This window comes from Achroia grisella, unplaced genomic scaffold, assembly GCF_030625045.1.
Source record: "Achroia grisella isolate CSIRO2021 unplaced genomic scaffold, CSIRO_AGI_Agris_v1 utg702, whole genome shotgun sequence".
Taxonomy (NCBI): domain Eukaryota; kingdom Metazoa; phylum Arthropoda; class Insecta; order Lepidoptera; family Pyralidae; genus Achroia; species Achroia grisella.
The window spans coordinates 3426689-3451551 of record NW_026712999.1 but is presented as its reverse complement, the minus strand read 5'-3'; the positions used below and the strand labels follow the sequence as shown (position 1 = coordinate 3451551).

The 24863-nt window shown below is 30.1% G+C and overlaps 1 protein-coding gene across 1 annotated transcript in view; it reads left to right on the top strand.

The window, feature by feature from the left end:
• Nucleotides 1–1606: 1606 nt before the first annotated feature.
• The window catches only part of LOC131850078 (cell adhesion molecule Dscam2-like), an 82945-nt gene continuing 59688 nt past the window's right edge, over nt 1607–24863 (top strand). The window contains exons 1-7 of the mRNA XM_059200230.1: nt 1607–1839; nt 10743–10800; nt 19990–20057; nt 20345–20436; nt 21197–21288; nt 22730–22881; nt 24206–24296. Coding sequence (XP_059056213.1) covers nt 1788–1839; nt 10743–10800; nt 19990–20057; nt 20345–20436; nt 21197–21288; nt 22730–22881; nt 24206–24296 — 605 coding nt within the window. The 5' untranslated portion in view covers nt 1607–1787. The remainder of the gene's footprint in view (nt 1840–10742; nt 10801–19989; nt 20058–20344; nt 20437–21196; nt 21289–22729; nt 22882–24205; nt 24297–24863) is intronic.

The following is a 24863-nucleotide window of genomic DNA, read 5'->3' as shown; positions in this document are numbered from 1 at the left end:
TCACAAATTCAAGCTGACATCAGAAGCTTAGAATTTAATCTAAATAATTAACGGCGGAATTCAGTTATATTGGGACGAAATAAAGGTAATTGTTAAGTTCATTAAGAAATAGTAGCGCCCACTCGTTCGTCTAAAGGCATTCTTTTTAAAATTATTCAAATAATATTAATTTTAGAAATTATTTTGACTAATTTAATTACAGGGCATTATTGTTTTTTGTTGCCATTTCTTATATCTAAGACCTTAGTCTTAAAGCATGGCAACACACAAATCCCGCGGACGTCACAAATAAATTTTGTGAAATATTTAAACACTTGTGTGGGGGGAACGTGTCTGACAGATACTTTTGATTGTCTCCAATCTATTCTAGTCTGTATTTAAAGATCTTCTAATTTATGTTCAAAAACTGGAAACTGCATCTTGTGTCTTGTGCCTTGTATTTATAGCGAGAGTCTGTTCAAAGTTGACTGCAAGGTATCGTAATTATAGTATTACTAGCTGAACTTCGTATGCACACTTACATTTATATATATTTCATCCAATTTACTTAATATCTTTTAAAATTATAGGCTATGTGTTATTCTGGTGGTGTAAAGTAAAGTTTCATCAAAATCCATTTAGTAGTTTTTGCGTGAAAGAATAATAAACATCTATCTATACTCACAAACTTTCGCTTTTATAATATTGGTATGTAATATTATGTTATCTGTTACATTGGTAAGATACTTAAGGCATCCATTACATCTTCATAAAATGCCATTTTGCATATTAATTCCAGATAAAATGAACTACATTTTGATTTGATAGTGCGTTTGAAACAATTTTTCATTATCATCATCATCATCCTCGCAATTTTCGTAAAAAGGGATACATACGTACATTTTTGCTTCATGTATTAATATATAGATAATCATTACATAGTATAAAACAAAGTCGCTGTCGGTGTGTCCGTTCCTATGTATGCTTAAATCTTTAAAACTACGCAACATATTTTAAAGCGGTTTTTTTAATAGATAGAGTGACTCAAGAGGAAGGTTTATATATATAATATGTACATGTACACCCGTGCGAAGCCGGGGTGGGTAGCTACCCATCTGAAATACTATTATTACTAGATAGTAATAATAATATTTCAGGACAACTTAGACAGCGCCATCTAGTCCCAAGCTGAGTAGAGCATTGTGTTATGGGTACTAGATGTGAATACATACTTAATATACATAGAAAACACCACCCATATAAATATATATACTCATGAATACCAATTTTTGTACCGAGGAATCGAATCCGCGACCATCGGAAATAAAGTGTGCCGCTAGACCACCGAGCCTGAAAAATACATTCAGTCATATATACTATAAAATCTGGTTTAATTTCAGAGTTTTTTTGAAATTTTTATATGTACCTATGTGAATGATAACAATATGAAATATTTTTAATTAGTGCAACATTTAAAATGCTAATGATGTTTACTTTACGCGTCCATACATGGCAGTATTAAACGCACTTTATAAATTATGATCATAACATAATCATTACGGGTCCATAGTAAGGGATGTTCTCCAAGCCTCCGCTTTCAGCCAGTTGATTTTCTACCGAGCTGAGGGATACACGCGTCTCCCAGCTCGCCAATGAAATAGCGGGAAACCGCGATCTACCGTTCGAAACTTATTTGCTCACTGTAATTTCTTTTTAAATAATTCGAATTTTAAATTTAAAATGTGTTGTGACATTCTTATGACTGTATAATTCCTTTTTTGAAAGTTTCTTGCGTGTAATTTGTAACAATGGATTTTACAGTTTGGAAATTGTTTCTTCTTCTTTCTGCGTACTTTATTGGTAAGGTTATTAATTTTAAGATGTAAATAGTGTTTAAGTTTTTAATAGTAATAAATTATAAATATAAATAAGTATAATTATAAATTTAAGAGAAAAATCTGTAATTGAAAATCTTTAAAATTTTATTTGTACTAAAAACCGGGAAAATCTAAGGAAAATATATTTCATTTGTTTTATACAAATTTTCCTCCTAATAATAGGTACTAACTCCTTTACATAACTATATTTCATTATACTGGTTTACTATTTACATGTTATGCCTAATTTAGATGAAATTAGAATAATGAAAAGTTAAATAAAAAAATATTAGAAAGCTAATAAAATATATAAGATATTAATAAGAAATAATAATTTAATCAGCCGTTAATATCTGTATTCCACTGCTATATATGTATTTTAAAAAAAAGTTAAACTAGTTAGTAGTTAATAATTATTGTTTGTATATATATGTAATGTATTATTTATTAGTACTTAATTTCTCTAAATTCTTTCCTGTATATGTTCACTGATACCTATTTCATTTACATTAGTGTATGTATGAAAAATTTATTCAAATTAATTTTATTTCCTAACTTTTTTGTAAATACTCTCTTACCAAAGGTCGTCTGGAAGAAATTGCATTAGCGATAAGACCGACTTTTGTACTTGTATAGTTAATAAAACCTATTATTTAATATTAAATTTTATTAATGTTAGTGTAATAAAGTATATAAATATATAAATAAATTTTAAGAGGTTAAAGTAATATATTCTTTACTAAACTATTGCTGTTATTTCTTTACTACTAGTCAAATATTTAATTCGAATTTAAAATTTTAATATTAATAATTATCAAATATGTTGAATATATTGGTTTCTTTTTTACCTACGTACAAAACATGTTTATGAAGTTACAAAGGTACTGCGTTATCATCTTTATACCATACGCTCATAAAGTCGTTATTCAAATTTTTTTATCTGATGTTATTATTTTAATATCGTACTTTATGGTCGGAACGACTCAACGGGGATGCATTATTTTTAACAACAACCCAGGTTTCATCAGTGGTATATATATTATTCTTCAATTTGTGTAAGTTATAGTTGTATAGTTCAAGTTTTTAATGGAAGCAGAAAAATTAAGTTTTTTGCTTTTGCCTTTATCATCAATTTTTGTGAATTGTTTCATAAGTTTAATAATAAGCTGTATTATTTAGGTTAACTATAGTAGGTACTTATTATGTGGTATATATATGTAGTACCTTTAGAGTAGCAAGTCGATTTTCCAATTTCTTCTCTTGTGCCGTCATAATCACGAATAGTTTCTTAAAAAGATCAGGAACAGTTTTACAGAATTTGTATATTTATCATGAATATACATATATACTGTTTTTTTAATACGATGTTGGTCCTTTTACTATATATATATATATATATATATATATATACCTACATTGCCTTTCAACCATTATAGCAGCTGTATAAATAAATAAATGTATACTTAAAAAAATAACCAATCTCAATCAAAGTGCACCCAATCACAGTATAAAAGTGTATACAGTCTATTGAACCTGACTCCTTTATAGAAATTATTGGAAAAAATACATCAACTATAGAACTACATTAGTATACTTACTTATGTAAATTACTCAGACACTCAGTGGAAAGGTCCGGTAAACAAACAAAAAAATGTTATTCCGAGGAAAATATAGTGCAAACGAAAACGGAATTCGGTTATATCTGAGAGTATCAAAAACGGAAAAGGGTTCCACTATAAAGTGTAACGGTTATGGTGGACATTTTTTCAAGCGTTAGACGAAACCAGCGCAAGTGATTCGCATAGTTGAGATGTGGTTGGGACCATAAGCTAATAGCGGGCGAAATAATAATCATTATTCATGCGTGAAGCAAAAGTTTGTACCCCTTTTTATGAAAATTGCGCGGATAGAGCAGTATGAAATTTTGTACAATGATAGTTTATATAGAGAAGGAGATTACTAAGATAGCAAATAATTTAAAAATTTAAAAAATACGGTAAATAATAAAAAGTCGTACCTACCAGGTATTTGACATGTGCGTTTTTGACAATAAAACCTAAAATAATGCTTATACATATAACTACAATTTATGGTCAAATTTCCAACTGGCAACCACTAATTAAGATAAAACCGCTTGTTAATACATTTCCTAACATACTAAAAAATTACATTACGTATCGCATGTTATTTTTTTTACGGTAGAACATGGAATGACGTGTCGGCTACGCTTATGCAGGGTATCAGTGTAGGAGGATAGGATGAGTATGCAGTCAGATCATTAATTGTGGTGAAATGACCGGGACTTGACCACAATATTCTCCACGAATGGAGGTCAGCCTTGTTACTTAAACATTACTAGCAACTTCGCTATTATTCTGCATTACGAACAACAGTCTATGCTAAATTTACTAACAAAAATAAATGTGTTATAAAATTAAGTTTAAATTTAGGTAAAAATAGCACAGAATTTGATAAACCCGGAAGCTATTGAAGAACAGTTGAAAATTACTTTATTGTTCTTTTATTAACATTATGTTTTCTGATTAATAAATTCCTTTTTCCTATAGATTTATTTTATACAAAAATTTTAAGGAAAAATCTATTCTTTTGTTGCTCCATTTAACATGATCCCTTTGAATACGTATACTAATTAATGTCTTGAAAAAAAAGGGAAATATTCCGGCATGTACCCATAATGTTAATTTGAAAGATTTCCTCAATTAAATTCCGCGATAAAATAGCAATTATTATTTAACAACATTTTCCATTTTAGCATTTTTGTTCTAAAATAATATATTTTACTTTACTACAAATTTAATCGACATAAATAATTAGAAAGTACGATTTTTTAAGAAACTGAAATTGGAAACAATCTGACGGTTGACCTAAAGGATAGTACATGAACTGCTGTTCATGTACTATCCACGTATAACACGTCATCGTGTAGAGCTTGTGCTATTATAGTATTTATGAGTAGGCATTTCCAAACACTAAAGAATGGATTATAATGAAACTTTACAGTAATACGGCTTATGCATAAGAATAACACGTAGGCTATAAATTTCATGCGGGTGAAACCGCGAGCAGAGCTAGTATCGCATTATATGCGCACATTCACTTATTTTCACGTGTAGTAACAATGTAAACCGTAATACACCCCTAATTTAATTCCGTCACTCGTCGCTAATCGCTGTAACTCCAACAGCAACCATACTCCCCGTGGTACAATTTCCCGAAAAATGACGGAGCAATTGTCGTTGACACACGCATATAAGGCGGTCATGTTTGTAACTAGGTCGTAGTGGGAGCTATATATACTATAATGCTGTGGCTTTATATACACAAAGTACAAAATTTAGTACGACAATTTTTATATCTTACTAATATTAAAAACGCGAATGTTTGTGAGTATGGATGGATACATTTTTGTTACTCTTGAACGGATTTTGATGTTACTTTACTGTAATATATATCTTATACATCAGAATAATACATAGACTATGATTTATATAAATATTATGTAAATTGGACAAAATGTAATGACCATTTACCATCAGATGGGCCGTATGCTTGTTTGCCACCATAGTAGCATAAAAAAATGAGTGATGCAGACGAAGTTGCGCGGGTCAACTAGTATGAAAAATTTAAGAAACTAATGTATTCATGGATAAACAATATGAAACAGATTGAATAAATATATTATTTGAATAAAGTGAATTAACATATTCATTACATTAAAGTAATAATTATTAATCTCATAAATGGAATTATTGTATTCATGTAGTTCAGAGTATTAAAGTCATATTGAATGAAACACGTAATGAATAATGAATAATAATTTATATATAAATTATATATAATAATTTATATATATTATAGAATTCTCTATATCGAAAATAATATTATAATATTAAAATTAGAGATATAGTGTAAGAAGAAAGATTATAGTTGAAAACTCTACAAATAGTTGACGGCTTGGTGGTCTAAACCACTAGGTTTAGCACACCGCTTTAGACCACTTCGCACGACATAAACTATTGTATTCATGAGTATGATTGCAAGCAAAAACACACCCAGCCGATACTTGTATCGATCTGGGTGTTTTCTATCTATAATATGTATATATTTATAAAAAAAAATCTGTGTACTTGTATCAGTAATTCATACCCATAACACAAGCTACTTACTACTAGCTGGCTTAACTTGATTCAAATTGTTGAATTATCAAAAAAAAATATTTCAGAATCCTTTATTCTTTTACTTTGCATTACGATTTCTCGAGAAGATCTCGAAAACAGTGTTCTTATTTCAAAAGAATAAACTTACCCCAAAAATATATAAAGTGTTTGTAAAGACTGACGTCTCACAACTACGTACATAGATGTTAAGCAAACTCTTCAATGGACCGGCTGAGATGTAACCTAGATAGGCTTTTCATAAACCTTTTGAGATGTTGCATGCAATCTTAGCATTGTGTTCTAAAACATGCACTTTCTACTTACGAGTACTGATTTATATTTCGTTTTATTACCATTGTGTTTGTATAGTACATTGCATAATAGCTGATCCTGTGACTTTATATCGGTATATTTCTACTTGTAAATCGATAGGAATAAATAAGACAAATACTTTACTCTTAAAATAGATGTTAAGAATTATTACATACTATAAAACAAAGTCGCTGTCGCTGTCTGTCTGTCCCTATGTATGCTTAAACCTTTCAAAGTACGTAACGAATTTTGAAGTGTTTTTTTTTAAATAGATAGAGTTATTAAAAAGGAAGGTTTATATATATAATACATGAACATCCGTGCAAAGTCGAGGCGAGTAGCTAGTTGAGAATAAAAGAAAAAAAAATTATTAATGTTAAAATATAATTTAAGCTTACCATATTAGTGAAATAAACATCCGAATTACTCAAATCATTCTGAGATTAGGCACAGGGGCACATACCCTTTCCGATTATTTCTTTATTAATAAATATACATAAAACTACGGTATAGCTATCACCCATCTACTCAATAATAGATATTAGTACAGTCTAATGACGAAGATTTTAGCAAACAGTTCAAATTTATTAAATATGAATCCATAATTTTGGACAGACAAAGCTAATTTAGGCCTTCGTTTACGCATGAACAAGCCTAAATCAACTGTGGATGTTTCGATCAAAGCACAATATAACAATATACATAGGAAATTTGATTTCCCTGAGGCAATTTTGTGAATCAGAGCAGTAAATAGACTAATTTGTCGACAAATCTATTCAGCCTAGGAATTAATCAGTAGATTTAATTATAATAAATAATTACACGTTAGTTCAGACTACATAATTGTATTGTTAGGTTGACCTACATGGCTAACCAAATGCTACTTAACTTATTGATCTGTAAGACAACGCCTCATTGTTATAGGGATTTTCTCAGTGTTCTTTTTCTTTATTTCTATACATAGAATAAAATTGTAACAAACGAAAAAATTTTCACAAAAAAATTTTGTGTTTTAAGATTTCACGTAAAAAAAGACTACAGATTAAGATGATATTTTTACAGATTATATTGTTAAATGTAATAATTAATTTATTTATATATTTTATACCTAGCTCAAAACGTTTGTATTCCTGGGTATGATTGTTCGTATCAGTCTGGGTATATTCTATGTACATTATGTATATGTTAAAAAAAAATCTAAGTAGGTATTTATATCAGTTGTATAGTACATAACACTTGATTTACTTAGCTTGGGACTAGATGCCACTCCAGGGTGGTCAAAATTATTATTATTAATTTATATTATATAGGCTAAGGACAGTGAAATAATTATTTTGACAGTATTTTTCTACAAGTTAGTTCTGATTTTTTTAATGAATTTATTAATAGAATAACAGGTTATGCCTATAAATGTACAAGCACTCTGGACATAGCTAGTCTATACATATAAATAAAATTGGTGTCTGTTTGTAGTATTGAAATAAGCATTTTATACTCCATGCACATGAATATAAATACATACAACAAAATAACATTTTTTACAATTTCTGTCTGTCTGTTTATTTTGGCCAATTTCTGAAATGGCTGGACCGATTTTGATGGGACTTTTGTTGCCAAGTAGCTGATGTAATAAGGAGTAATTTGGGCTACTTTTTTTTACTTACTTTTAAAAAATATAAAGATAAATTCCACGCGGACAAAGTCGCGGGTACCGCTAGTTATAAATAAATTTGCATAATAAGGAACCAAGTATTTTAGTCGTATATACCGTATATATTTTTACTTGAGTTATATTCTTTTATGTGGCATGACATTTTACTACTCCGTACTCTGATACGACTCGTACTACAGTCAAAGACTGACGTAATATCCAAGGTGCTGTTCATGTATATAGACGACTTACCACTTACCGTCTCGGTGACATATCGATATATTGCCTGTCCATTTATATAAAAAAGCAATAAAACAATAATCAGTCTAAGCATATCTTCTAATAAGGATTACGAGCAAAAGGTGTAAAAGTATATTTATTAGCTGTAGACTCTCCACCTTATATTTTTTTTAACCATTAAATAATATAATACGTCTGAGAAAAGTTGGTATCGCCTCCTCAACGAGAGTACGTCGTCGTTAAAACTTGAGCAATTACAGTAAGTTACAGCGCATGTCATACATAGACGCTCAAGTTTTATATTTGCTTTACAACTTGGCAGGGATGATAATTAAACTCGTCTGCATACTGCGAACTTTGTAATGAGATTTGGTTATTGTTCGCTCTTGTGCTAAGTATGTTTGTTTTCTAATCACGTAATTTTTTTTATTTTTAAATTTCGACCATATGAAGGGATATCTCGTAATAAAACACTCTTTCCAAAGGTTGTCTGTAAGAGATTGCATTAGCGATAACACCGCCTTTTGTACTTAGTTTTATTTTTTTTATGTTTTTAATTTTGTTCATGTCCTTTATATGTTGGTGCAATAAAGTGTTATAATAATAATAATATGGTCATACTACCTGACCCACGCAACTTTGTCTACATCATACTTACTTGATATTTATTTCGCACAATTTACACAATATCTTTTCAAATTATAGCTTATGTGTTATTCTGATGTATTCAGTATTTTTGCAAAAAGAGTAACAAACATCCATCAATACTCACAAACTTTCGCGTTTATAATATTAGTAAAATTATAAAAAGTATATCCTGAAGTGTAAGAATCTATAATATATTGATTGCGTTTATAATATTCAGTAAAATTCAAATGGCAAAGATATACGATCCACCTGATTATATGTCGTATATATATCTATAATATATTGTGATGCACGGGATATCATTCATGCATTTCATACACTTCGATGTCAGACCCATCATCCTGTAATTTCACTGCCTTATATCACCCTTCAACCAAAACACATCTTACAAAGCTAGCTGCTTAGATGCTGAAATAGGTGCCATTGAGTGCCCACGTAAATGATTTGTTGCAAAGTTTGCAGATGATTGTAATACATATTACACTTTTTATCATATGTTTAAAAAATGTATGTATTTAGAGTATACATTGATATGTATTACACCGCTCAGCTGTCATCATTAATGGTTACTAGATCAAAATTTGTAATGGTAGACATTATTTTCTTCTGATTTCCATTTAACTAAGATTCGCCTTCTAGATTGGAAAATTAAGTTTATAATTTTCTGTAATCAATAAAATATTATTTAAAAATCTCATACCTAGTCTGTTCTTTTGGTATAATTACGAGTAAATTAATTACATCTATCCTATTTCTCCTAAACTTTTCATTGCATTACTAGAATATATATTTAAACAACTATATATAGTTAAAATTGACGGAGTACAATCATTTGCGTTTTGCCGATGATATTGTATTAATTTCTGTGATGCTCACGACGCTAGAGAAAGAAAGCCAGAAATGTGGTTTGAAAATGAACTTTTCAAAGACGTTTGCAATGACAAATAGCGAAAAAATTCCTATAAGTATTGAGACACAAAGTATTGAGTATGTCGATGAATATACATACCTTTAACATGTCTTTTGCAACACCGCTCAACACAAACACAATGCAGAATAAAAAAGCTTGGTGTAAATACTGGTCCTTGAAAGAAATTTTTAAATCAACTTTACCTATTAGGCTAAAAAAGAAAGCAATGGACACAGTAATTCTCCCGACATTGTTGTATGATGTCAAAGTTGCAAACAAAAGATATCATAAATAAGATTCAAGTGTTTCAACGAGCTGCAGAGAGAAGCATGATAGGACTGAAACTTATAGATAGAAAAAGAAATAAAGATATACGAAAAATTAAAAATCATTGATGTATTTAGATTGAAATGGAGGTGGGCACACTTGGCAAGGACAACGGATGGGAGATGGAGCATTAAATGTTATATTGGTACCCACGAAACACAACAAGACCACGCGGAAAATTTGTAGCGATGACATTATTTTCTTCTGATTTAAAGACCAAGTGGAAAAGGTTGGAACCTTAAATGGATACCTAAATAAAAAAAATATAATATAAAAGAAATGAAATGTTTATTGTTATTGCATTAATAATAATATATTGAATGTAATCAAATAATATAATAAAAAATTAATATAATAAATAAATAACAAATAGAATATGTAAAAAGATCAATAACATGATATGTTTATAAATAGTTATAATTGTAATATTCTTGTCATTTTAGTAAATTTTTATTATTATTATTATAAGTTATTTATTATCAATTACGTAAATTGAATGGCACCAAAATTTTAGGAACAAACTTCATAAGAAACTAATTTACTCGCAAGTAAGCCATCGAAATCTATTAAATTTATTTCCTTACGTAATTCCATTTACAAGTATTTCTTAATTGTTTCAGTGGCCGTATTTTCCTCCGGATACTTAAGAGAATACGGAGCTGTCGAACTCGATAAGAGGTAAGATACTTTTAATTAATTCTCCCCTTAACCTCTCAGTTCGTGACTTACATACTTGAATAATCTTTCCGTGCCCTTTATTTTTGACCTTACTTAACTTTATCCATACCCTTTCTGACTTTCGTCCTAATGGGAATATCTTTGATTGGTTAAGTTGAGTGGTTTGACTTGATACTTACGTCGATTTATGGCGAAAATTGGATTTTGTGAAGATATCCACTGCTAAATCTCGCATTTCCGTTTGAATTTCAACCTGTCATCATAAAACCTGATTATTATATAACCGTTTTAAGAATATACATACTAGAAAGTATGTATGTTATATGAACTAAAATGTATCTGTATATTTAATTTCATTTAAATTAGTATACGTGAACCAATTTAAATGAATTCAAATTTATATTCATTCATATATTAGAGACTTGTAAGATATCTTGCTATGTACAATTGTATATTATATTTATTGTAGATCTTTATACTATGGTTTATGTGTTTATCTTCTACTTCTAATGAATCTTATCAACCATAATTGCTACATTTGCAGTATATTATATTTCCCACAGTCCATGAGCGGTAGTATCAAAAAACTTGACTACTATTCAAAAGTGCTTATATTAGGTTTATTTGAATAAAGATTATTTCTATTTCTATTCCATGCATTTAATTACATACACACATACAAGTTTCATTCAGTACATTCTTTTAAACCGTTCTCTCTACTTTACATAGTTTTTCTTAATATAACTAGAATGGTAAATAATGATAAACGTCAACTAGACATATGAAAAGCCAAAAGCCACCAAAACAGAGTAACAGGTCATCATATGACATTCATACATTGGACAAATGTCTCTAAAAATGTATCCTAACAGAACAACCTTCATAAGGTCTCCCATAGGAATCAATGTAATTAATTCCTAGTGAAGCCATGATTAGCTAAGCGACCTGACTTCATACTTACTCTACCATCCTCCACTGTTGCTCCACCAACATATACCGTTAGCGCAGACGTGTACACCACATTATTATCAGGGTATTAAAAAAAACATTCATACGTTACTATTCCAGAGAATTAAGATGACATATATCCCTCATTCATTCATTCATAAACTAAAGAGCAACGCTATTGTCTGTGGAGCTTTTGCCACTTTCTACGATCTTCCATTATATTCTTTAAGTCTTGATACGACACGACTCCAATTCTGTCTTTAATTTGTTTGATGTAACTGTACCTTAGTCTTCCTCTCCCCCTCTTTCCTTCTAACTTTTCCTCAATAATTAGTTTCAAAAATTCATCGTGCCGTATCAAGTACCCCAACATTTTTCCTCTTCTACTTACAGCATTAAATATCTGCCTTCTTTCTTTCATCCTGCGCAATACTTCTTCATTTCTTACCAGCGAATTCTTTCCATCGTTCTCCAGCACCACATTTCAAAAGCTTCCAGTTTATCCCTACATTATACATCCCTACGCTGTAATTTATATTATGGTAATTGAATTTTTGAAATTCTTATCTATTAACTAATTATGCCCTTATGAAATACGGCACATCCAGTCTACGAAGGCTTGTGTAATAACAAATTCTCTAATTCAGACAAATAATTCTATCAACTTGACTAAACTATTCCTTTGTGAGAATAGTTACAGCGAAGTATGTTCGTATAACTTGGCTCAACTTGGCCACAAACAATACCTGACTTTTCAAATTAGAATATAACATGGCTGCACTTATATATATAGATATAGACATAAATAGACTTTCATCACGGTTCTGAAATCCTACCTACGTTAGCTGAAGTTCTATAAAGTAGGTTTAACTATATCAGTATATTTTGATACTTTCCTTAAATTTAATAAAATAGCTGTAAGTATACTTATTTGGTTGAAGAGTGTGTAAATAAAATAATAATAATTGTGAATAATTAGAGCCTGTGTTTTGAGTTCTAAGCAACTAATACAAACACTTAAATATATCTTTTTGTAAATGTATGTGTGTATGCATAGAAAATACACAAACGAATACAAACAATGATAATCATGAAAACAATGCATTGTGCGAAGAATTGAACCTTCGACCACTGGAAGTAAAGCAAAGTGCTAAACCATTAAACCACCGAGGGTGAGAAACAGCAGAGAAATTACTGGGTACGAAAGCATGTTACCTTAATTCTCAGGAATGGCAATGTGTTAGTCAAGAGCGACATATTAAGGTTTAATATCCGTGGTAGACGACTGTTACCAACTTACCACCAGATAGTGTATAATACCAGTTAAAAATAAAATACAAATAGATTTAACTAACAAAATAAATCAGTTACAGTAACAAAAACAAAGTAATCCCTACAAGTTATGCATAAGTCCATTATTGTTCTATGAAAGTTGTGAAAAAATAGGTATAAAGAATTTATAAATGAATTTCCAGAGACACAACGTTTGTAAGAAGATAGAAAAGTTTATATGAATAGCTCTCGGGGGAATGTTTCCAAGTCTTACCATTACCATATGTTCGTGAAATACATGTGGTTTGTATTCGAAATAAAAGGGTCGAATAAAATGTAGTTGTAACCAGTTTGTAGTTATTGTGGCTTTTTAGCGATCCACTGTAACGATTTTAACAATACTTATTTGATTAATAACTATTATTGTACAATTCTATATAAACTCTAAATTGTAAATGGCAGCCTATAAATATGTGCTGTCTGTACTGCTATGTCAGTAAAGCGTAATAAAAAAAGTAAAAGTTCAAATTAAAATAGAATACAAAAACATTGCATTTTTTTTTAATAAAAATCTACCAACCTTTCTTCCAATCCTAGTACAGTTTTAAACAATAATAAAGAGGTAAAATTTGTATATTTGTTCGGCGTAGTCTCAGGTTTTGCTAATCCGATTAAAAAAAAAAGGTATAGTGTTAAAAATTGGAAAGGTATAGTGTTACTGTCACAAAGCTATATCATCCACGAGTGCTGTAGGCTATGTAATATCACGCTACTTTAGTCTCACCTATTTCAGCAGCCAAGCAGCCATCAAATCAAATCAAATCAAAATATTTTTATTCATGTACGTCTATTACAGACTCTTATACTTTCGAGATGATAATAAGTGGCAAGAAACTAAGGTCGTATTATTTTCAAATATGGTTTACAATAATACAGATACATTTTAAAATTAAAATTTAGTAGTGACCAGCTTATGCTATTGCAATTTTGTAAAAAGAAAATAATCTAATCAATGTTCGTATTCCGAAGAGACCAGTCTCCACAAGCAGCACCCGTTCACGAGTATGACGGACGGACGAAGTAGGACTTTGTAATCGGAGTTTCGTTTTCATTGTAGGATGCGATTAGGCATTGAAATTACAGGATAAGACGTCACGTTCACTGAAATGGCAATGCTTGAGTGATATCACGGATGTTATTGATGTATATAATATTATTGATGTATATAGATCACAGTTACCGCTTACCGTCAGCTTGTTTACCATTCCCAGCATATAAAAGATACTTTTTCAAACTCATAGAGTTGAATATCGTGTGATATTATCACATATCGACTGTCATATTAATGTCCGGAACTGTGCCGTGCTATATTAATGCAATGAATGATGAATCTCAAACCCGTCATTCCAATGATACTGGCCTAGATATCTGAAAAAATCGTTACCAAAATAGTATGAATAAAAATAGAAACTATAAATATACAGCTGATACTTATATAATTTCTGTCTTATTGGTACTAGATAACTGATATAAATACAGATTTTTTGAAATACATATAATATACAAAGAAAACATCCAAACCTAAACAAACAATCATACTACAGAATACAAATGTTTGCACCGTACGAGGCATCGAACCTGCGATCGTCGAAATCTCAGACGGTATGCTAATCCGCTAGACCACCGAGCCCGTCAATCTACATACAACCTATGAACATGTGTAGGTACATATATGCTTATTTCTAGTGTAGTGAGTGAGCTAGACCATAAATCACTCTAGTACGTTACACTTTGTGTATATAGCTCTGACATAGGTAGAGGTAGACAACTCAAATACCTCAATTTATATGAAAATGAAGCTTGTCACTATTGAACCACTCGCTTTGATGTTACAAAAGCTATTCATTGATATCAAACTCTCTCCTGCACTAAAATATTATATGTGATATTATTTTTAATATTTATCTAAATTTTTATATAGGCATTCAGAACCAAAATTTGTAAGACCGTATTAGACGATAAATTTTATATTATTTTAGTTTAAAGAAAATATCACTTTACAGTGGTCATAATTATTTTTATTAAATTCCCCACGTAGACTAAAACAGTATGTGACGATTCCCGCACTCCAATAATTATTAAGATTAAAAAAATTTAATAAGTTCTAAATTTGAAATTTTGAGGATCTTGTTTAAAGAAATTTGACAAAAAGCAACCATTCTTCATTGAAGTACAAGCGTCGTACCATAAATTTTATCTCACATTATTCTTATAGTAGTAGCCATCAAACGCTCGCGAGTTATATCGTGTTATTATTATTTTCCCGTGAGATTTATTGCGGTTGCAAAACAAGGTACACGTACGTACAGTGAGTTACAAAACTCAATGAACATTGAACTTTATTGCTTCATAATAACGACTAAAATCGAAATACAAGTATATTCAGGCAATTTTGTTGTTTCATGAAATACTTAGAAGGCCTAATTCATACCGAAACTTTTTTTCGCTTAAAAAAGGCGACTGAGGAAATAAAATTTAATTTACACGAATGAAAGTAAGAATCGTATATTTCAGCCTCCAAGCAGCTTACTTTCTAAGCTGTCTCCTGATGATAGGGTGAGTTTAGGCAGTGAATGATGGAATAATGAGTGGAATCACGGTTGTCACAAGATGACATGTCAATTGTTGTCAATTTATGTCTATTCACGTATATAGGCGACAGATATGGCCGACTGTAAAAAAAATACCTAAAAATAGACTGACTTCACCCACATTCATTATATCAGCTTTCATTTGTATCTCAGTAGCATATCCATATAACTAATAAAGAAAATGTACTAGAGATAAGGGCTACTGATAATTCTATCTATATCTATAAAATATACATGCCAAATTTAAAAACGAAGAAATAAAAATATCAACTAGAGAGAAATATCAACAATTTTATTTATATCTATAAAATATATGTACATTCCAAATTTGAACTGAAACACGCATTTGGTTTACAGAGAGTAAAATAATTTACTCAACGTTCCGTTTACAAATTTTCAAACGGAATAATTTACAGTCTAGTTTTTGTACAAAGTTTTGCAACTGTTATAGGAACGGTATATTTTACCGTAGTCTTAATTGAATACTAGCCTTTTCTTGTAACTTCCTCTACTTTTTTTGAATAAATAAATGTATATATATTTAGACACTTTCGCATTTATTAATTAGTATGGATGACGAATACTAGACTAAAGTAATACAATTTGTCTCTTGTTTGGAGATTTGCTATTATGACTACTAAGGTATAAAATTGAAAAGAAATTGTAACTTATGTAAGTCCAAATTACTCACTTCACGTAATTTAATGAATACTTTTATATACACAAAATAGAATTATGACTCTTTTTTTTAATAGAAGCGAGAAACTTTTGTACAGGCGAAGAGCACAGCCCATACTGCTTAATCAACCACTGCCATTTCTGTGGAAACAATATTTACTCTATTCATCAATATCATAACTTCTTCACAGACCACTTGTTCTATATTTAAACAGGATGCAAAACCAATTCTCTATCCATCACTATATAAGACAACCTTTCAAATAACTTAACGGATATTCAGTGAGCCGTGAACGCTTATTTCTTCTGATTACACATCGAAGGGTCTTTGAAGTGACGGCTGAGACCCAGCAATCACTGTAAGTGTATTTTTTATTATGGAAATGGCGCTTTATTTAGTGGCGTCGACATGCTCCGATGGTTTTGTAAGAGAAAAATGGGGTACGAGTATAAGTGGATATGTAAATAAGATTTCGTTGCGTAAAAAATATCCAGAAAATTGTATTGGACCAATATGGGAGAAAATTGATGATGGAATTAATTAGTAGGTAGGTGTAAAAATATGGACAACGTACACTAAGAATAGTCTTTTTTGTTTGTATATTATATTCCAATAGTATGGTACAAACTATACTATTGAAATAACAGTATAATATAAAACCTTTTATTAAAGTCGACTACAAACAAGGAAATATATACATACAAATACATATATAACTAAGCTAGTGATTTCGTGGTATTGGAAATAACAATTGGCTAACTTCACTTTTATATTTGTGAGTCGATTGGAATGAAACAAACATTACAGTAAGCTTAAGCTTTTAAGCTTGTTACAATACACATACATCAGCGGAAACCGCATTCTGAGATTCGAGTACACAAACACACAACAAGCTTTGTGATTTTTATATATAAAAACAATCGCCTATCTCGTTCGGGAATGATGTACTTGTAATAACTAAAACAATTCAGTAAAGCTGTTTTTACATCTGATATAGTTGCTAGTTAGTAGTTTATAATGTAAATGAAAGTGTCATAATTTTCTAGGATATATTTCAATAGATAATATACTAGATGACCCCGCAAACGTTGTTTTGCCATTTAAATTAAAATCACTCAATAAAAAGAAAAAAAAATAAAAGGTAGAAGTGTGAAAGTTTAGGGTTGTATGTATTTTTTAATGCCACTTTATAAAAAACTAATAACAATGTTTTCCAAAAAAAATTAAGGGTTGACAAACATTATAACGTTGTGAGACCATCATTTTTTACATAAAATTAATAAGAAACTTCCTTGTGCAATAATTGTATACCGATATACCTAAGAAGACCTTGGTATTATCAGCTATAACACATCGTTTATGTAATTAATAGAGATCAACAGTCTCTCTTTTTGTCTTGTCAGTTCCGTGGATTAATAATCGACTAGTAACTCTTTTCCTTTTACTTCAATTAAGATTATCATGTCGGATCGATCGGTATTACGATGATTATTAAATTTTATTTCATATTTCTTGAACTAAGTTTTAAATAATATGTCAGATCGTTTTTCACGCGGTCCTCCCTGAAAATGTAATGGTTAAATCCTAATTAATTCCACACGATGGCGTCATTTGACTGACCTAAGCACGAAGCTCATTCTATCCTCCTCCATTAGTACCTCGTATACCATTAGGACTGTATGGTGCATCATTCCATTTGAAAGACAATATATACGATCATATAACCTATAGTATACTTCCTAAGGCCTATATATATTATATAAGGCCTAACTTCTGGCCAATTAACCAAATACGGTCATGGAATAAATTTATTTAGCAATTGAAAACTAGTAAATAATAAATGAATTACAAGCGTTGCTACTGTTTGCGTATAAATTTTTAAATACACTTCAAGGTAATCAAGTAATCGATATATTTAAATTTAACTTGCAACTGACCGTGTGCGAAAGGGTTAAAAATAACACCAGGGGGCGTTGTTATCGTTAATTAAATATCCAATAATATTAGCTTTTCTAAAAGAAACTTCATTACTGTAACAGATTCAGTTTACAAGTCATTAAAAATAATTGGTTTTTGTATATTCTGGCATCAGTGGCTAATATAAAATTAGTATGTTGACTTTAGACTGTCGCTGATCGGAATAAATATATATAATGTTTATTGATTAATATTGTTTATTGTGTGGAGTTGATTGAGTTATTATTATATTTTTTTATACTACGATGGTGGCAAATAAGCATACTGCCCATCTGATGGTAAATGATTACCGTAGCCCATGGACACCTGAGACATCAGGAGAGTCACATGCTCGTTGCCGACCCTTAAGGTGTGTGGTAGAAGAATAGAATAGAATATAAATTAATTTATTTAAAGAAACTTACATTCAAGCAATTTTGAATAAACATCACTTATTTTTTTTATCTAACGATCATGCAGAAAGCTGTCTCATCAAAATAAAACCGAGAACAACTTGCGTGTTGCCCTTTTAAATAATTTAGTACTACCTTATATTTTTAAGTTGATATATGCTATCTATCAATGCTCTATTTGATATGGCGGACCTAACTTCTTGCGGCGTTATTTACCAGTCAACCATGAATAGCGCAGAGAAAGATTGTTGGCGGTGCACTAATATTAATGAGACATATTATAAAAATATATAAGGCAAAATGTATATATAAATGTCTAAAAAATAATACATACAAATATATAATTTGTTTCTTTTTCTCTGATTCATATGAATCAGAGACAGATATAATCACGCAACTACGACTACTCTACAATGTCTATCTGCCTTACATTACATTACATAGCTCTTCGTAATAAGAAGGTACGAATACCTATTTTAAAACTGCATTTTTTTATTCTACTGCATCAAAAGTTTCCGTCGAGAAAAACTGCGAAGAAACTCGACTGTTGCTCTTTTCTAATAAAAATAAAACTTCGCCAAGTTAAAGAATGTTTTGCAAATACCAAATAGCAAGATACAGATATATACAAATACTATTATAGTCAACTAACAAAATAACGCTTAAATAACTGGCAATTTATATACAAAACAAAAAACAGCAAGCACTTTTAAATTTTAGTTTCAATATTTGACTACCTCTTCAATGGTATAAAATAACATAATAAACCTATTTTATTTTAAGCTCAAATAAGAGAGAGGAAGAGAATTGTTATTATGGTAATTTTAAATATGAGTCTTTGGAAACCATGTGGTGTTTCTGGATACCATAGTTGATAATTCCTGGTGAATTCCAGTATTGGCCAACCAACCTGACTTTATGCGCATCCTATGATCGTCCGCTGATGCCCTGCCAGCGTATACCATTAGCGCAGCAGGGTGCAACCTTTTAATGATCCATCCTATAAAAAAGTCTACAAACAGTAGTCTACATAACAGATAATAATAAAATAATAACCGGCTGTGTTCCACGTGAGCCTCGCCACGGAATGCAACTAGTAAAATATATATTTCCCCAATTTTTAGATACAGGAAGCTTTCAAAATATGAATGTCCTTGTACTAAAGTTTTTTTTAATTAATTATTCCAAGTTTATTGCCTACCTAAAGTAATAAAAGAAAACAGATTAAATCTCGCTTGAAATTAATGTTATTGTTATCTTTTGTTTGCAGGTCCATTTCCGTTTTAAGAGGGGTTCCGTATAATATGTTTAACTTTTGGTCGACTGAGAGATCAAATGGTAAGTTTTTATTACCTTTCTTATCTAAAATATATAAATTTTCTTCTCTTATTTGCCGGTTTACTCTATAAACCAAATCCGATACAATGACATTGAATTGTGCTTTTTATACTCTTGAAATATATATTAGAAACATATTTGGAGATCAAAGTTAGTTACTACTAACAATTATTACAGATTTATTTAGTATTGAAAAAAAATTGTTGTTATAAATGTTTTCCTCAGTAAAAAGAAAAACTACAGTAGTTTTAATTGAACTGTTCGATCACATTAAAACTTTATTTCAGAGTCACAAATACAGAGGTATCGTTACAGAAGAAACTTGCAAATGGTTATATCCCAGCATTTCACTGAGTCCAATATTATGCCTGGTGTTGATGTAAGTCCTATGTTATTTTATGTTAGACTGACCGTATCACACGACTTTACCTGCAGGGGAAACTCAGCATCAGTTATGTACATATATTTTAACCTATGTTCTAAATTATGACTTTCAAGACTTCAAGCTGTGCATTGTTAGTCAATCGAGACAAATGATAATGAAGCTATGATATGATACCTATATCTGACATCAAGGATGAGATACAAGTTTACGACTCGACTGATGGTAAATAAAAACTGTGGCTTTTTAAGGCATGTAATGCCAGAGACACATGCTTTGATGTCTTTTGTAATTTAAAAATCTTCATCCAAGGTACCTGATTAATCTTGACCCAATCGTGATAAAATAATACAAAAACATCACGCTTATGCAAAAATAATCATCCTATTTTAACGTTTACTTTTTACAAAAGTTAAATTTAGAATTACATTTATAAAATGGAACAATGATGTCGAACAAAATAAAAGATAATATCTCAAATATATCTTTGAATGAACAATAATAAAATCCATAATAATTATATAACCGTAATCAAATCTAACAAAAGCCATATGCTCATAACTCAAGCCGCAATGCTCATAGTATTCGTCAACCAATTCTGACCAAAACCATTTAAATCCAACATTGAGTTTTACTGCCATCATTATACGGTCTCGTTTCATGAATCTCAAATGTAATTATATAAGGAAGGAATCGTTAGAGACCACGATATATTATTTCCTTTATGGCTTTAGAAATAAAGTGTATTTTGGTGTAGGTGAGCCTACATTGTACAGTGAATGGACCACATCCAGCGCGATTCATTTGGGAGAGGGACGGACTTGTTATCTCTTCTAACACCGATTCGAGGTAAAATTACCAATGATTTTATGCATAGTGTTTTACCCTTGTAATATGAATCAATTTAAAGTAATACTGTTGTATTGTATGTACATTTCATTACAGCTAAACACAATTTGGGTTTGACAATAACGAGAGTCATTGAATTAGTCGCGGCTAAATGTGATGTGATTTCCGTAGCCTCGACAGCTTCAGTTAGGAGAAATATCATCATGATGATAATGGGTCGATATAATTATAATTGTACTGGGTTCTTACATAATATCATATTGTCAGAGGAATAAATAACATTTGTAAACCCCACTCCATTTCATACTGAATATGAAATAAAAATAGAAGAAATATACAATCATAGCAAGAGATGAAAAATTCTAAATAAAATCTTTTACATAGAAATATAATCTGAGTAAATAAGATTTAGTGTTATTTTCAATTATACTTACAGACCCAAATAGACGTTGCAAAATTTGTAATAGTTCGAAATGTTCGAAATTAAAAATGTTCATCTCGTTGATTCCCTGTAATTAATTTATTTCGTGGTACCTCACAAGTATATGTACAGTATGGGTTCTCAGTAAAAACTAATATTAAAAAAAAGCTTATGAACCTTTTCGTTGATTACATTTAATCACAATTACTTTACAGCAAGCAGTAGTTTAGTGAGTTAACTAATGTTTAAATTTCAAGTATATATAGCAAAGAGCTAATTGATACCTAGTGAGTTTTCAAAAACTTGAAATTAAATGACGATTACATTTGCCCATCGGTGCACTCTGTGAGCTTAAAAAAATGTACTAACCTATTAAGGACCAATGAAGAAATCCATTCATCTATTTATAACTATGTCATGGATGAGATTATATTTAATATTTGATATATTTGATATTTATTTATTCAGTAACAATTTATATTGTGTTTGAAATTATACAATTTTTGCTGCTAAGAAATTCATCAACACTGCAACAGAAAACAACGCAACGTAAAAAGTTTATGTGAAAGTTAACTAATGTTTAAATTTCCATTCTGCGAGTATATATATATAATTCCTTGTCTCGATTCTCCCTGGTCTCACTACCAACAATACTTTTTACAAAATCTGTTAATAGCACCAATATGTATAAGCATGGTACAGTCAATTGATAACTAGTGAATTTTAATAGCAATATAAACGCCTTATTTATATTGTATTTATAACATTCATCTATATCTAAGTTTTGATTCATAACTATTCACTAATGTCATGGATGAGATAGCTGTATATGAGTATACTTCTATAACAGAAAGATACAGTATATATAATTATAATTGATAATTTGTGTGACTTAATCAGTATTTAATTTCAATTGGAGTGTTTCCTGTATTATGTTCGACTTCGTAGAGATTCCAACGATGCAGATGAAGGCATATTGAAGTCTTAAATAAACTGTTAAATTATTTTATTGCTCCATAGGTACGCTATAGGTCAAACCATGTCCCCAGACGGTGGCGTAGTGAGCCAACTAAATATTACACACTTGAGGGTCGACGATGGAGGTCTATACTCATGTGTGGCTCACTATGGCGAGAGTGTAATAGCTCACCACGATAGACTTAACGTCTATGGTAAATATACTGAAGGATCTATTTCAATAAACGTTATTCTTAGCCCGATCCCAGATGTGGCCGATGTGTACATAAACCTACATCTTGAAACCGATACAGTAATGAAAATACGAAAGTTTATTTGCAAATGACCTCCTACACATAGTTTGTGCGCGTCTTTTTAAAGATATCAAGACACGTCTGGGACCGCCATTAATAGAATTCTATTTCATGTACGAAATAATCTCATACAGGGTTGCCAACCTTAAAAACTTAAAAAGCTAAAAAATTCATATATAAACTCAATTTAGCTTTCTGACCTTGTACACACTTATTGTACTGTTTGTAGCTAAAGTCTCGTATTTGTACGAGAATTTTCTAATAGTTGACAGCCATCCTTTTATATATGTTTTAAAATAAAAAAAATTTGAACCTAAGTAATAATAATAATAAATTTTATATAGCGTTGCCAACTTTAAAACTAAAAATCTAAAAATTAACTCATATATGTATAAGCTCAATTTTGCTTTCTGACCTGTACATACATAGTATTTTGTCAAATTTTTGTAGGTTAAAAATTTCTTGTCAGTTAGGATTTTCTTATAGTTGGCATCCCTGATTTTATATATGTTTTGTCTACATACACTTACTTATAAATATAAAATGGAGTCGCTTTTCCGTATTTAGTCTCGCATTTTGTCCACTGTGTGTGTAGACAAGACTACTAAAATAGCCTGATCCGCTTCCAGTCTACTAACTTTAAACATAACATGTTTCATTTTGTAATAAATTGATCAGACTTTTTAAAAAGTACGTTAATATTGAGTTAATGTTAATATGTTATATTAAAATAAATAAACATTCGATTCGTATAACTTCTTACTATATGTATGTAAATATAAAGTTATAAGAAAATCAAACTACTACTTAAAGTTAGAAAGAACTTCTGAACTTTTAAGTTAACATGCGCTGTCAAGATATATTATTGATGTTTTGAGAGCATCAACATACCAATATCAATTCTGAAAACTAAATAATATTATGAACTAAAATCATTCATATTTTTCGAAGTTATATAAAATAACTAATAAAGGATTCTAACGATGATTTTTATTTATTTGTTCTCCAAAGTTATTTCTAAAGATAGTATAAATAAATCTAGATTACAATATTTCTCATATGACATAATTTTTCAAAAAATTAAGTTGTGAACTAAATTATAATTGTGTATTCATAAACAATAAGTTATTTATTAATTCCACTGTTTTGAATTTAATTACAATGTACAATTAGAATTATATCAACAGTATTGTATAACATTATCATGTATAATATATCACCATAGGTCCACCGTACATTCGAACACTGCCACCATTCAAAGTGCAAAGTGGCCGGAGCGTCACCCTCAAGTGTCCTTACTATGGATACCCAGTAAGGTAATTATATTTTTATACATCTATCACACAGTCACAGTATGAAACAAACTGACAGTCCAAGTGAATGTGAGCTTTCAATACATTGATGTTGTCCCAATTATCAATTAATTAAGAAATATTGGCATTCCTTACGGCTGAGATGTTATATTTACTCGGCAGTACGTAGTTCATACCACAACAGAGTATGTAATCAAGCACGTTTAACACATGGTTACGATAGTATCTGTTATTTGAATATTTTAGCTTGTTTTATATTAGCATTAACAGTATTAGCATTTGTACTCTCCTTTCTGTGTTAATTTTATGTCAATATTTTGTAAAATTGTATTTTTGTAATGGTTTTCGGATTTATTAAAATAAATGTAAAAAAATCTTCAAAAAGGAACCATATAGATGACTAATAGCTACCAAGTAGATGACTATCCATTTGTATATATGTATGTATATAATTTTATTCATGTGATGAGTAAGCTGTAATTCTAGTTTCTAACATGTTTTGTACTAACCGCTAGGTTTCATATAACTTACAAGATTCATTTTAGTTATATTTAGGTATACTCGTTATGA